We start from the raw sequence: 15301 nt of genomic DNA, 5'->3' as shown, positions 1-15301 counted from the left end.
GGGGGGGGAGGCAGATGCCAGGAACCCTAGGGTGACACATCAACATTTGGGGGTCACCAACTTGGGCTCAGACACCACTAAGCCCACACTGTCTGCAATTCCCACCACATCCTCCTGGTTTTCTCAGTCTCTGGTGGGCAAGCCCATCTTCTCTATTAACAGATAGGCTCAATGTCAAAGAGAAGCAGGTTCTAGAACAGTGGTTCTCAACCTTCCTCATGCTGCGACTCTTTCATACAGTTCCTCGTGTTCTAGAACAGTGGTTCTCGACCTTCCTCATGCCACGACTCTTTCATACAGTTCCTCCCCCACCATAAAATTATTTTCGTTGCTACTTCAGCACTGACCTTTTGCTCCTGTTATGAATCGGGCGGCCCCTGTGAAAGGGTCATTCGACCCCCAAAGGGGTTGTGACCCACAGGTTGAGAACCGCTGTTCTAGAAGGAGGAACAAGTAGGTGCTCCTCACCCACGCCCGCCCCTGTGCGAGGTTAAAGACCACTGGTCCAGCAGATCTTTGTGATGGCGCCTGGCCCGGGCTCAGTGATGCTGAGTAGGGCAACAGTAGTCCCAGCGGTCACGACATGCTCGGCGTGGTGCTGAGTCTGTGCATGGAATGTATCCTTGGATCTCCAAGAGCCCACGAAGGAGGTGCCAAGCACTCCCACTTCGCAGAGGAGGGAATGGGGGATCAGGGAGCAGTCGGCTATGGTCATGCAGATGGGGAGCAAAGGAGTCTGGGATCTAGTCGATGGTCTCAGGGCAGGCTGTGCTTTTTCTCCGTTAAACACTTGTTGTTGAGTTCATTTTAATTTGGGGGGATTTTATTCAGGATTGGGGGGGTTCAGGAAGAAGGAAAGGAGCATGAAGGAAGGCAGCCCCAGTGCAGGGGAGAGGACGGTGGCCTGGGTTGGCCTCCATTCGGCATAGGAGTGCCAGCTCGGCAAAGAGGGGGTCTTGACCCCTAGAGCTGCAAGTCTCTGGCAGGGACCAGAGTCCTCCAGTCCGACCCTTATCTTCGGGGGTGGGGAGAGTCAGCCCTGGGGCAGAGGGGGGACGAGTCCCAGGATTTATGGCGAAGGCAGCCTTTCTGGGACCACCTGGAGGCCCTGACCTAGGAGAGGTCTGGGCAATGCCCTCAGCAGGGTACCCTGCTGCAATGCCCACGCCTTTGGGTACCTCGGTTGATGCCTCCCAGCCACTCGTCGGGGGTCAGAGCTGGCTCCGTTCCTGGCGTCATGGGGTAAATGTCTTCCTGATAGGAGTCCGACTGCAGAACAGGGAGCAGAAGAGTAGACAGATGGGGTGGGGGGCTGCTGAGAAAACCCTGCTCTGCAGCCAGACCTCCAACCATGCCACCTGCTTTCCTGCCCTCGCTGGTGTCCCCTGCTGGCGACCCCCACCCTGTATTCATTCGCAGGCCAAACTGCCCACCTCCCCACTGCAGACTGGACCTGGAGATCTCAGTCCACAGGTCCTCCCTTTCCCTGGGTTCCCCCGGCCTGCAAGCTAGGGTCCAATGTAGGGGCCCCTGGGAGGCCAGGCTGCTGCACTCACCCTCCGGGGTACAATCATGGAAATGGGCTCGATCAGGCCCTTGAGCGTCACCAGCTTGTAGAAGCGGAACACCTCGCAGGCCGACACATCCAGCCCGTGCTTGGGCATGACCCCTGTGGATGGACACATGGCTGCCATGGGGTCTCAGAACCCCCCCTTCCGTGTTCTTCCTCCTCCATGTCCTCAGCCAAGGGAAAGGCAGAGGTGGCAGGTGCTGGCCCAGGCAGACAGCAGCGGGTGGGCTGGAGATTCTAGAATCAGGGTCTGTCTCTGGATGGTAACTGTTCAAATCAGCCCCTCCCCGCAAGACCTATCTCTAAAGTCTGCACAGAGATGTGCGTTCTGTTCACTTCTTTTGTAGAGGAGACTCTTGCGGGTCGGAGGGGCAAGGGGCTTGCTCAAAGTGACAGAGAAAGAAGGCAGCATCAGGGCCACAGAGCGCCGCCTTCTGAAATGAACTGGCTTTCCTAAGCCTAAGTGTCTCTGGTCCTCCAAAGTGCATTGCCATCGAGTCAAGTGACCTTACGGGACAGATCAGAAGGGTTCTGTTGCATTTCTGAAACTGTGAATCTTTACTGGAGCAGACAACCTCATCTTTGTTCCCTTGGAGTGGCTGGTGGGGTTTGAACCACTGACCTTGCAACTAAGGAAAAAAAGAGGGAGACTATTTTCTGGGATCCCAGAGCTTTAGCTCCCAGAACACAAAGTTTATGTTCTATTGTGTCTTTCAGCTCTCTCTCTCTCTTTCCCCGTGGGTTTTGTACTAGCCATGTTCCTCCTGCGCACCCATGACCAGGAGGCGGAACACTCTGTTTCAAGAGTACACATTTTGGAATCAGACAGACCTGGGTGTAGACTGCATCCACCACTCTTTCTGGCTGGGAGTCACCTCCCTCCACCGCCAGGCCTTCCGTGACCACTTGATCTAAAAGCGGCCCCCAGTTCCTCTCTGTCCAAACAACCCATTTGATTCTCTGTCTAGAACTTACTACCATCTGGTAATTTTTCTTACTTACTTGTTTATAGTCTGCCTGCGGAATGGAAGCCTCGCAAGAGAGAGGTCATGTTCTGTTTTGTGTACAGTGGCATCCCAGGGTCTAGTACGAAGTCAAGCCCAGGGTTTGTATAGGGCCTGCTATAGGGTCTAGCACAGGGGCTAGGACAGGGTCTAAGTCACAGGTGGTATCCACTAAGGGTTTGTTGGACAACTCAAGGAAGCAGCAGGAGAACCAAGTGATCTATGAGGGGCTTTGTCCACACAGTCTCGAATCTTCACAACAACTTTGCAAGGTTGGTTTGAGATCCCCTGTTCTGTAGATGAGGACACTGAGATGCCGGATGGAGGCTAAGTGCCTAATGAGGTCAAACAGGAACCCAGGTTTGACTCCAAAGCCCAGGCGGCTTCTTACGTGACATGATGAAGGCAAGAAGGTGAGGGAAGTGGAGTGACAGAACATTTGGGGCAGGTGAAGCCAATGAAAAGGTCATTGGCACCTCGGGCCCATCTCTGGGGCTTTGCTGTTGGTCACTGAGGTGGACTCTCATCGCCTTCCAGCTCTGGCATCCCTGGAGCTGGGGAGGAACTTGTCCACGGTTCTCATCCTGGTTCTGATGCTAGTTTGCCGTGTGATCCTGGCAAATTACTTCCCTCTGGGCTTCAGCGTCTCCCCTGTGAAACGATGGGCGCGGGCCAAGCACCCCCAGTTCTTGTCTGAGTTTCACGATAAGTGGGCGAGGGGCTTAGCCAGGGCTGATCCGCTGCTCCCAGTTTACAGCTAAGGAGACGGAGGCTCAGCAGCATTGAAGCCCCTGGCTTAAGCGAACTCCTCTGAGGAGCGGTGGTGCCACACTCCTCCTATGCCCTACTGCTCCCTGTGATGGGCACGGGGGTGGGTGGGGGTGGGGGTGGGGGTGGTGAACGGAGAGGTCAGAGAGCTCTGGGCTCCTCTTACCTAGACCTTTCTGTGGAGCTGGAGATCGGAATTCCATGAGATAAGTCAGGTAGGGCTTCTCAGGGCTGATCTCGTAATACCGGATGTTGCCGTCCCCCTGGGGGCAAGGAGAGAGGGAGGTGAGCAAGGTGGGGAGGGAACTGACCAGGGGTCTGCTGAAGAGAGCCCCCACTGTGCCTGAGAGGCCGTCAGAAAGCCAAGGAGAGCCTGGTGGACTGTGTGTGTGTACGCGCGTGCGTGTGTGCGTGTTTAACCAGTGCTCTGACATCCTCCCAGACATGCCTGGCGGGGGCCTCACACGCCATAGCTAATTCATTTCGGTTTGGATCCGTGTGTCAAGGTGGAAGCCGCTCCAAGGACCCTCATTAAGGAATCATGGCCGCTGGCTGAGAAGGAGCCCCTTATTCCGTGGGACGAGGGGGAGGCTGGTGCCCAGGGACAGAGGCTGGGTCTGGAGAGGACAGAGAGGTCAGCCCAGCTCTACAGCGCGGGCTCTTCACCCCGACGCAGACTGGAACCAGCACCCCGTGCTCAGCGCCCAGAAGGCCCCACAGAGCCTACTGCCTCTCCCCGTCCTGTTGAGCTAGGTGTTGGGATGGGGTGGGGGTAGACTGGGGAGGGGTCCCGGAGGCAGAAGCCTGAGCACAATGGGGGTCTCCCATAGGGCACCCCAGACCCCCTTCTCCTCACTACCTTTCCAGCCAAGTAGAGCATGTGCGTATCGGCGTCATAAAAGGGAAACAGGAGGCCGGAGAGCCCGTCGATTTCCTCCTCGATCAGGGGCATGGACAGGTCCTCCTGTGGGCAGGAGAGGGGCATGACCGGCCTGGCTGGCACCTCCTCTCCCCAACCCCAGCCTGGCCCCCAGAGCTCAATCACCAGTGCATCCAGGCACCTGTCAGAGGGGTGGGGACAAGGCAGAATTCCTGCTTGTCAAAATCAGCCCAGCACAGGAGCAAGGGCTTGTCCTCAGCACCCGGGCCCATGGCCTTGAGTTGCCCTTGATCTCTCTGGAGCTCATCTTGGACTTGGCCACATCTGGCAGGTGTGGCTGGCCCTCATCCCTAAAGCCCTTGTGTGTCCCATCTCTGCAGAGGAAGCTCAGCTGGTGGCATGCCAGGAGCTTGTGTGCTGCCGGGCTCCTGACCTTCAGAAGAAACGACCTCTGTCTGGGGAGGCCCAGGGAGGCTTCGTCATCCAAAGCCCAGCAGGCAGCTCCTGGGCTCCCGGACCCTCCCTCTGCTCCTCTACCCCCTCCCCCCCCCCCCCGTTCTGGCCTGCTGTGTCCGTGGCAGCTCTTGCCAGAACACAGCAGCTCACTACCTCAAAGACCTTCACACAATGCCTCTTGTCCACGTCCCTTGTTTAACTGTTGGGGACACAGCCTGGCACCTCTGCTCTGGGTGAGGTGGGGGGCACGGAGACCCAAGTGGGACTTTCAGCCGCTGACCTGGTCCCAGAGGGCGATCTGTCTCGTGTTCCACCTGGACACACCAGTGGTGAGGAGGCGCTTCAGGTTCCCCAGGAACACCACCCGGTTGACCCTGTGGTTTTTGCAGTTGGCCTCCTGGAGGGGACAAGAGGGCAGGATGAGCAGCGCCCCAGAGGGCTGCACCCCGCTTCTCAGAGACATTCCTGCAAGACTCTGCTTCCTCCTTTGGAGGAGGTCTTTGCAGATGCACCTAGGTCAGGGATCTTTTCTTGCAGATGGAACTAGCGGTCTTGAGATGCGCAGTTGACCCTGGATTATCTTGTTTGCAGTCTCCTTCCCCAAACTCCAGGGACCCTCATAGGACAGGGAGATCACAGTGGCTATGTCAGGATACTCGTGACGACCCTATAGGACAGGGTAGAACTGCCCCTGTGGATTTTCCAGACCCTGACTTTTTATAGGAGTAGAAAGCCTCGTCTTTCTCCTGTGGAGGGGCTGGTGGTTTCAAACCACCAACCTTGTGGCTAGCAGTCGAACCATAACCCCCTCTGCCACTGTGCCTCCAGGGCTCATATCAATGTGAAGGCAGTAAGTGAGTAAGACTGGGAAGCAAGGAGAGACTAGAGCAATGAGGCTACAAGCCAAGGGAACTAGAATTCACTAGGAGGCAGAAGAGGCAGAACCTTAGACCCTCTGTAGTAGGGGGACTTCGTAGCCTCCAGAATTCCCAGAAAATAGATGTCCTGTTGTTCCCAGCTGCCAGGCTGTGGTGAATTGTTACAGGCCCAGCTTTTCCCTCCCGGCCCGGCCCGGGGCCTTCCTCTGCCCCCTCCTCACAAAGCCAGGGCTCCACCTGCAGGATGAGGCCAGAGCGGGGCTCGATGACACGCAGCTTCTTGTCCTTGCACGTGGTGGTGAGCAGGCTGCCGTCTGTGTTGAAGGACATGCAGAGCACCACATCCGTGTGGCAGTCGATCATTTTCACAGGTTCTCCCACGTCCAGGTTCCAGATGAGGACCTGTGGGGGCGGGTGGGCAGGAGGGCAGGAGCCCTGGTCGGCCCCCTATGGCAGCCAACATCCAGGGAGGGACCCTCCCTTCCCACAGAGCCTGGGATGGGCTTGGGGGCAAGGGGCATGGTCCACCACTGTGCGGACCCAGCCTGAGTTGTTTCTGAATTAAGCAAGGGCATAACCAAAGTGGGGGCTGGGGTGGGAGCGCCACAGCAGCCCTGCTGGTTCCATTTCCCCTTGGGGGCAGTGACCTTGGACATGTGGGCATGGAGTTGCCAGAGAAGGCAGTCAGGGTGCCGCCAGCCTCTGGGGAGGAGACTGGGGCGCTGGGGTGCACAGCAGCGAATGAATGAATGAACGATGTGACAATCCTGGGTAGCATGCTAGAGAAACACAACAGCATTCCCTACAGGCCCTCCCAAGAGACCCTTGCGTGCCTCGTTGCCTGAGCCACGCACCTTGTAGTCATAGCCGGCACTGAAGAGGATGTTGTTGGTCGTGGGGTGCCACTCGACCAGCCCCACACGCCGGCTGTGCCCGTGCAGCTGCAGGAGCGCCTCCGTCATGTTCCGCTTCAGCCCGCCCTCCGGGATCTCCCAGATCCGCACCTGCAGAGGGACAGAGGCCCCAGCTGGCTGGGCAAGGCCAAAGCCAAGGCCAGAAGCTCCCGGGGGGACCCTTGCTCTCTATACCAGGCCCTCCCCGATGAGGCCTCCCCTGGCTCAGGGCAGCAGGCAGAGAGGCCTGGCTGAGGCCTCTGGGAGCAGGAGGGTGGGGGTGCCCCATGTGTGTTTGTCTTGGGAGGCCAGGTCCCACCAAGCTCAGCCATCGAGCCACAGAGCAAAGCCTGTCTCTGCTTCCCCTTTGCACTCCTTTAAGAGAGTCTGCCTTCTCCACTCTCTGCTCTGCCTTAGCACCTTCTCTCCCTGACAGCAAAAGGGACCACCGAGCAGAGGAAATGGATCTGGGAGATTGAGAGCCCCTCCCGAGGGGCGGCAAGATGCTGGGGCTGGAACTGAACGCATGGGCAGAGCCTGGCTGGCTTCCATTGTTGACGCTGATGAAGCAGCAGAGAAAGAGGAGCTGCAGAAGGGAGCACGCTGCAGAGAGGAGCGGCAGAGGGACCCCACCCCCGACCCCAGAGAGAGGCTGAGCTGAGCGGTGCTCTGCAATCCCAGAATTCCACTGTGTGTGGGGGGGCATTGACCCAACTCCTGGCAGCCCGTGGGTGTGGCCGATCTTCCGGAAGCAGATTGCCAGGCCGGTCTTCCAAGGCACTTCTAAGTAAACTCAGGTGGCCAATCTTTTAGTGCGAAGCCCACTTCTAGACTGTTTGTGTTGTCCTAATTCCTGATGAAAGCCCCTATTAGCTAGTCAATGATAATTCTGAACGCTATGAATTAACATACGAGACGAAGACAGTTCTGTGGACAGGGGCGTAAGGATGGAAAGTGGGGGTGCACAGAGAGCATTAAATCCTGCGATGGGTTCTCCTTCTTGGCTTTCCCCATAGACTGGTGGGGTGAGTGACCATAGGGTTGGTTGTCCCCGACTCTTGACAAACCCATGGGCCACAAACCCAAACTCCACGATTGCTTGGGCATCAGACCGGCATTTTGACCCACTGGTTTTTCATCGGCTGATATTTAGAAGTAAACCAACAAGACTGTCTCCGCCGTGTATTTAACTCTGGAAGCTCTGGAGATATCTGCTCCCAGCAACACTCAAGCTTCATGCAGGCGGTGGCTGCACTTGGCTAGGAATGAGAACAGGTCTCCTACATGCAAGGTGAGAATTCTCCCTCCAAAGGACCAGTGCTCTCCTTTAGACTGGAACGGACTGTTTCCCATACCCATGTCCCCCTGAAGGCGCCCTGGTGGTGTAGTAGGCTGCTAACCCACAAGGCCAGCAGTTCAAAACCACCAGCTGTTACATGAGAGAAAGATGAGGCTGTCTATTCCTATTAAAAAAATGTTACTGCCTCAGAAACCCACAGGGGCAGTTCTAAGGTCACTGTGAGTCAGCATGGACTTGAAGGCAGTGAGTTTGGTGTTTGGGTGGGGTGTTCCCCTGAGAACCCAGCTCATGTATGTGTACCCGTGATAAGTTTCCGAGTAAGAAAGGCAGGCTCGATCTATGATGAGAGTCACCTGACAGGCACTGGGAGCCCTGGCAATTAAGTGCTCAGTGGCTCATCAAAAGGTTGTCAGTTCAAACCTACTTATTCCAAGGGAGCAAAACATGGCAGTCTGCTTCTGTAAAGATCTCAGCTTTGGGGACCCTTTGTGTGTGGTGGGGGGAATGGGGCGGGCAGTTCCACTCTATCTTCAAGGGTCTCTATGAGTTTGAATGGATTTAATGACAATGGGTTCTTGCAGGCACCATCCTCAGTCCAGCAAATCAGTTTCAAAAACCTACTTAAAAACAAACAAACCAACTATAGGTAAATCTATATAGATAGTAACTGGGTTAATAGTTTCTTGGGGTTATGGCAGGGGAAGTTGGAGGGAAATGGGGAGCTAACACACAGCCCAGCAACAACGAACATTCTTTTCTTGGTACCTTGTTTTTCAGGCCTGGTATTGGGATTATGTGAGGCTCTGACTCAGAAAATGGCATCAGATAGACCACAACCGCTCTTGTTTCTTAGATATGGTGTTCCACTATATTTTCAGCTATTAAGTTAAGCTAATTTATTACTTTATAATCCTGGTTCTAAATATGATGAGAATTCAGACCCACGAACTACAAGATAACACAAAATAGGTAAGAAATATTTGAAAAGGAGCTCGATAGTAAGGGCTCCCACAGGAAGCTGAATATGGACCCATGGTGGCTGATTGGTTACACAGTCCATCGGTCACTCCGCAGCCTTTTAAAGATTAAACTACTCAACGGGCAGTTCTTCTCTGCCCTCCAGGGTCATAGTTAAGTTCGGACGGATTAGATCTTTTTGCTCTGGGAGCCTGTGCTACGTATACAAAGCCTACAGGTTGCACACTGAAAAGCCAGGACACAGGTGGAGAGAGTGGGCAAGTAAAAAACACAGCTATGGGAGGTGGGAGGGCAATTGAGAGTGTTGAAAACGAAAGCCTTCACAGCAAGTTTCATAAATATCTTGAAGATCTGATCTTTCTTCTTTAAATTATACAGTAAACATTACAGAACATATCTTCATATAGAGAAGCCAATGGATAATTCATATTAAATGTTTCAGAGGTGAGGTTGACGCCAAGCTTCTTTATAAGGAATGGTCTAACTTTTCTTCTAAGAGTTTCTGTGCACAGGTGGAGAAGCTGTGCCATCTTATAATAAGACTGGGCCTTTTTACTTTTATTAAAGGGGGATGAACTCTCACTGACCCATTTTAGGCTTCAGGACATTTGGATCTCTATTTGCTGTTCCAGACTGAACACCAGGCAGTCTACTGTGACTCACAGTGACATTTGGGACCGTGGATTCTCCTATGAGTCGCTGAGGCTGTAAACCTGTATGGGAGCAGAAAGGCTCCTCCTGCTTCTGCCGAGTGGCCGGTGAGCTTGAACAACTGACCTTGTGGTTCCGAGTCGAACACCTAACCCACTGCACCACCAGTGATTCTTACTTTTGGATCCTTTTAAAGATAACAGATTGGACTGGCTTACTAGTCTGTTCCTAATGAAAGCAAAGTCATACTTGGGGGAAAACTCCAAGCTCATGTAATTTGCACTGTTCAAATATATCTTTGGCTCAAAGGACACCATGTGATGTATAACTTGCCCTAAATAGTACAAAACAAACTATTTTAAATAAAGCCCGTGTGCACTTCCTCTGTCTCAGGCTAGCTAACACTAGATTAAAATATCCTGATTTGTTATGGGCATGCAGGGTGAGGAGTGACATAGGGCATATGTTCTGTATCACAGAGACTAGACCTGTGGGGGGAGATCGGTGCCATTTTTGGAATCAGCAGGTCAAATATACCCAGGACCAGGTCTAACATTAGAGGCAGCTAAGTGTGTGTGGTCGGTGTGTTAGTGATTACAAGAAAGAAAGCAGGCTCTAAAAAGGATGGTAGTGAGCTTGCATAACTCTTTTTAATATGTTTAACTAACTGTGAATTATATCAATAAAGTCGTTCAAATGAAAGGTAATGAATAAATTTTTTTAAGTTTGCAACTAGGAGATACTTTGAAATGTTTTCTCATCCTCATTGTAATCCCCTGCGTCCAACCCTTTAGAAAAGTCTAACACATTCACATAGCCTCCCGCGTGGCAAGGCAGGGGGCAGTGTGGGGAATGATATAAAAGGAAGTCCCGCATGCCCTTTGGTCCTTCCCTGACAGCCCTGTGCAGGAGGATCAGTGTTCAGAGATGAGGGCTGGCCGGGACAAGCAGGAAGGTGGGGTGGGGACAGGTACTGTGTAGACAACTCACATCATCAATAAGACACACATTTCTCTTGTCACCAAACATCCTAGAGGAAGGTGGCCCCCCCTTGAGTGGGGAAAACTAATGTTTGGGTTCATTAGACACAACACACAACACACACACACATGCACACTTTTTCTTTTCTTTTTAACCCCAACCTCACTGCTGTTGAGTAGATTCCAAATCATAGCAACTGTGTAGGATAGAGTGTTGGGCTGTTAACTGCAAGATCCGCAGTTCGAAACCACCAGCTTCTCCCTGGGAAAAAGATGAGAGTCTTTTTTCGCCAGTAAAGATTTCCAGTCTCAGAAGCCCACCGGAGCAGGTCTACCGTGTCCTATGGCGTCGCCGAGTGGCAGTGCGGTGGGGCTCGAGACTGTAACTCTTTATGAGAGCGGACGGCCTTATCTTCTCCTGTAGAGCAGCTGGTGGGTTTGAACAGCCCACCTTCCAGTGAACAGTCCTACACTTAACCCACCGTGCCACCAGGACTTTCCCCCCTAACCCCTCACAGGAATGTGATCAGTCATGTTGCTCTGCCACTTGCTTTCTCACTAGCAGAGGGTGAGCATCCTTCCATGCCACTACACAGTGCTGCTGGGTGTGGAAGAGTCCATTTGGGCTCTGAGGACCCCACACGGCAGAGAACTGCCTGAGAGGGTTTTATTAGTGGTCATCTTGACAGAAGCACATCTCCAAGTCTCCCTCAGAGAGTCGCTGGGGGCATTAGAACTGTCAACCTTTCCGTTAGCAGCGGAGCGCTTAACCATCGCACCACCAAGTGCTCCTTTACCACTACATATAAAGCTACCTTATTCCACATGTGATATATAGAAACGTGTATAGTTTATTGTGCTTTTGCTGAGAATATTCACAGCAGACAGGACCTACCCATTCTCCCAGTTTCTCCGTGTACAATTAGTGGTGTTGACCACAGGCGGTGGGACCATCCTCAGTCTCCTCTACTGAACTGGCTCTCCCTCCCCAATCTACACCCCCCACCACCCCCAGCTTTGACATCAAGTCATTATCCTCTACGTTTTCAATCTTTTGAGTTGATGGCGCCACTTTGATCAATCAATGTTGTTGATATTTGGTAAAAAAAAAAAAATCTCTCAAAAGAGTGAAACTATGGCTTGGCTTTAAGAAGATTCCAGGGGATGTTTTCGGTGAAAGGTTTAAAGACGGCCTCAGGTAATAGCGTCAGGGGTTTATCCAGCCTCCATGGATCCAGAAAGTCTGGATGCCGTGAGAATGAGAAATTCTGATGTGAAGCCGGCTTTGTTTTTGAAAGTGGCCACCAGCCATCTGCTGCATAACAGGGCTGTGACAGACGTCAACAACAGCCATGATGGAGGCTTCCGTCCTGCCCAATTAGTTCCCTTTCTTTAACTTATTTTAATTAGATCTCTGATGACTCTCTTTGTAATCCACGTTTATGCCCAAGTGTGAGTGTTCCTGTAAGACAGGTCCCGAGCAAGCTTTCCTTAAAAAAAATTTTTTTAATAGTCACTGGGAACTTGTCCCCCAAAGCTGTCGTTGTTGCCATCAACAGAGTCTGGGAGTCCTTCCTTAGCACTCCTTACAATGAGGATGGTCCTTTGGCCAGCCAGTACGTCAACATGCCACCCCGTTTGAATTTGCCCTTCATCCTTCGTCCTTAGGAATCGGAACCCTGATGATGTAATGGGTTACGAGTTGGGCTGCTAACTGCAAGGTCGGCAGTTTGAAACCACCTGCTGCTCCTTGGGAGAAAGACCAGGCTTTCTACTCCAAAAAAGAGTTAAGTTAACTCACAGGGGCAGTTCTACCCTGTCCTGTCCTATAGGGTCACTATGGCTTGGGACTGATTCCAGGACAATGAATTCAAGTTCATTCTCAGGAATACTAAGTGCGCGCGTGCGCCCGTGTGCCCAGAATGGCATGGGCAGGTGGCGAAGCATTTGGGAGCAGTCAATGAACAGCGCATTCTGCATCTTGCAGACAGTGGACAAATATGGCAGGTTGGCAGGGACCTGCCAACAGTGGCTCCCACTTGTGCATAAACTGTGAGTGGGGAGGGCAGGTCCCTCTGGCCTGGGCAAAGATGCTGGAGAGAGGAAGGTGGGCTGGCTGATTGATCCCACATCACTTCTTGAGGCCTCCTCCAGACCCAGGCACAGTGGGGCGCTTTCAAGCAGTGGAGGCTGAGAACCCACAGAGCACAGAGGCCTGGAAGCCTGTCTCGGGGGGATGGGTGGGAGTGGAGTGATAAGAGGGGGTGCTCGCAGCACGTTTGAGGTGACGGGTGGGGAAGGGTGAGCAGAGAGACCCCTAAGTGGTCTCAGTGGGTTCAGGCATTGTGAGTGGGGGAAATTACAGGGGGCTGGTGGGCAGCAGGTTGGCAGGGCGGCAGAGAAGGCCAGGAGCTACCTGGGTCACACTTTGTCACTCAGCCCCAAAGAAACCCTACTTGGTGCCAGAGTCCCAGAAAATGCCACTGTCTCAGAACCACGTACCTTTGCAGAGCAGCCAAGCTGATGGAGGTGTCCCTGGGCTGCCTCAGGTGTCAGATAAGGTACCCACAGGTGGGGGCTACAGAGTGATGCTCCATCCCTACATACTAGCCAACCAAACAAGACAGTTTGTCTCTCTGAGGCGCTGACTTCTCAGCTGGAAAATAAATGGATCCTGAGTACCTTTTAGAAGCAAGGGGGTTAAAATATGCGGAGTGAGCTGATTCACGGGGCGTGGCCTCAGCAGCCAGGGGCTAAGTTGGGGTGATGAGGAACTTCAGGTGTCAGGTCCCTGGCTCTGGCTCCTGGACTAGGATGGCAGGCAGCAAGCAGTCAGAAGAGCTTTTGCACAGCTGCCTGAAATGTAGCGGGCCTGGGGGAAGTGGAGGATCAAGTGTCCCACATGTCAGCCCCCTTCACTCCCTGGGCCTCTGTCTTCTTGTGTGTGCCCTGAGAAGTCTGTATGGGTTAATCTTCTTCCACGGCTTTGGCTTGGACAGGAACGCTTTGGGGAGGAGACTGGGCTCTGTTCGCTCTATGCTACAGTTGGTACTGGCTGCTGAAGGAGCTCAGAGGAGGAGCTGGTGTTCTGAGTGGCCAAAGTAGCTAGGGAAAGGCACTGTGACCCCTCAGTCTCCAAGGGATTTGGAATCGAGAAGCAGATGGAGCATGGGGAGTTGGGGGGTACGACTCTAGATGGGCCCAGAGGTTGCTCTGGGAAGCAACTTTCATTGAACAGGAAACCCCATCAAATCCTGTCACCAAAGCGGATTTCTGGAAGGAAGTGGTGGGGACCAGTGGCAAAAGGCTCTCCCTTCTAAGCCAGCTGTGCCTGGGACTGTCCCCGGCACAGGTCCTCAGGCCAGCGCCCAGGTTAACTCAGTTACGGCCCCTCCCGGATCACATCTGTTAGACACTCTGGGGACCATCCGTCCATGCACAGAGCTCAGCTTAGCAGGGAGGCTGTAGACACAGCGCAGTCAAGGCCAAGGTGAAGCTGCTGATAACAAAGCTACAGAACCAAGTGTCCCTGCACAGCCGGGAGGGAGAGGCTGCTCAGTGAACCCGGAGCTTTGTGGTCTGACAAGCTTGGCTTACTTGCGGGCTCTGTCCTGATGGCGCTGTGAGACGTGGGCCAAGTTACCTAGCCTCTCTGAGCCTCCATCTTTTCATCTGGAAAGCTAATTATATCTGTACCACAGGGTTGCTATGGAGACTCCAAAGCTCCCTGCCATCCAGCCATTCTGACTCAGAGTGACCCAGTGGATTTCTTAGACGGTCAATCTTCAGAGGCGTGGAAAGCCTCAGCTTTCTCCCCAGGAAAACTCGACGAACATAAACAAACAGTAGGGATTACCAAGCACTTAGCAATACTTAAGGATGCGTACTTAATATTCATGAAAGCTTCCAGACTAGTTTTATGTGAGTCTTGGGGCACAGAGTGGGAGGAAGATGAGGCTGTCTGCTCCTGGGAAGACCGACAGCCTCGGAGACCCACAGGGGCAGTACTACTCTGTCCGATGGGCTTCCCTGTGAGGCAGAATCGACTTCATGATAGTGCGTCTGTGCTTTTGCTTGTTTGGGGGTCATAGACAATCCTCCAGGCCTCCCGCTGATGGTCCCTTCTGGCCAGAAGAACAGGGCCAGCACAGACCAGACACCCAAGACATCCATGTGGATGAACCCCGGTAGTCAAAAAGCCTAGAGCACCAGCAGACTTAACCCCACCATCTGGGGGCATGGCCAGCCCTTACTCTGGCTATTGGTGGGCTATACCACTGGGGACGGCCTTCCCTCGTCCTGATGTGGAAGGCAGACTGGCTGGGGAACTTCTCTTCCTGGATTCGGAGTGTATGTCCTGTATGCAGACGAGTCTGCTTTGTAAATAAGGACCGCAGGGGCCCATTAGGGGCTCAGCAACCCAGGATGGAGAGACACTGAGGGGGAGACCACTGGCCAGGGATCCTGGCCTCTACCTTTCAGTCCTCCTGCCACCCCTCACAGAGGCAACTTAACTAACCTTTTGGTCTTTGTCAAATGTGGGTAAGAGATGAGCAGTTGGTATATATGGGGCTCTTGCTAAATGTGGAAACCCTTCTTTGCTCGTTGAGTTGTCCTGAAAACCCCCAAAGGAAGCCTATTGTATAGAGCGGTCAGGACACCCAGAGGCCTAAAGAAGCCTGTCCAAGCCACCAAGCTGGGAACGGACGGACAGGGTCGGCCTTGGAACTGAGGTCTGAGGACGCCTGGGTCTGGCTGCTCAGCTACTGAACCCACTGCCACTTCCTCTGCGGCTCCAGGCCCTTTCTGGGTGGCCTCGGCCAGGTCTCTTGGGGGTACCGCTCACCTCGGAGAAGAATGGGCTTCCTCCTGGTTCTAGGAGGTATTGGGGCTGGAGTGTGTGTGTGTGTGTGTGTGTGTGTTTGGGGGGGGGAGTGGGCAGG

At 53.5% G+C, this 15301-nt stretch overlaps 1 protein-coding gene across 1 annotated transcript in view; it reads right to left on the bottom strand.

Moving 5' to 3' along the window:
* Window positions 1-15301, bottom strand: part of CORO2B (coronin 2B) — a 68925-nt gene that overhangs the window by 6601 nt on the left and 47023 nt on the right. The window contains exons 3-9 of the mRNA XM_004711944.2: window positions 6411-6560; window positions 5794-5958; window positions 4959-5075; window positions 4202-4306; window positions 3509-3605; window positions 1557-1669; window positions 1179-1269 (exon numbers count right to left, since the gene is read on the bottom strand). Coding sequence (XP_004712001.1) covers window positions 1179-1269; window positions 1557-1669; window positions 3509-3605; window positions 4202-4306; window positions 4959-5075; window positions 5794-5958; window positions 6411-6560 — 838 coding nt within the window. The remainder of the gene's footprint in view (window positions 1-1178; window positions 1270-1556; window positions 1670-3508; window positions 3606-4201; window positions 4307-4958; window positions 5076-5793; window positions 5959-6410; window positions 6561-15301) is intronic.

The sequence above is a fragment of the Echinops telfairi genome, unplaced genomic scaffold, assembly GCF_000313985.2.
Source record: "Echinops telfairi isolate 266 unplaced genomic scaffold, ASM31398v2 ScPeMD7_7475;HRSCAF=8513, whole genome shotgun sequence".
Lineage (NCBI taxonomy): Eukaryota > Metazoa > Chordata > Mammalia > Afrosoricida > Tenrecidae > Echinops > Echinops telfairi.
Note: the sequence above shows the minus strand (reverse complement) of the source record. Positions and strands in the feature narration are given on the sequence as shown.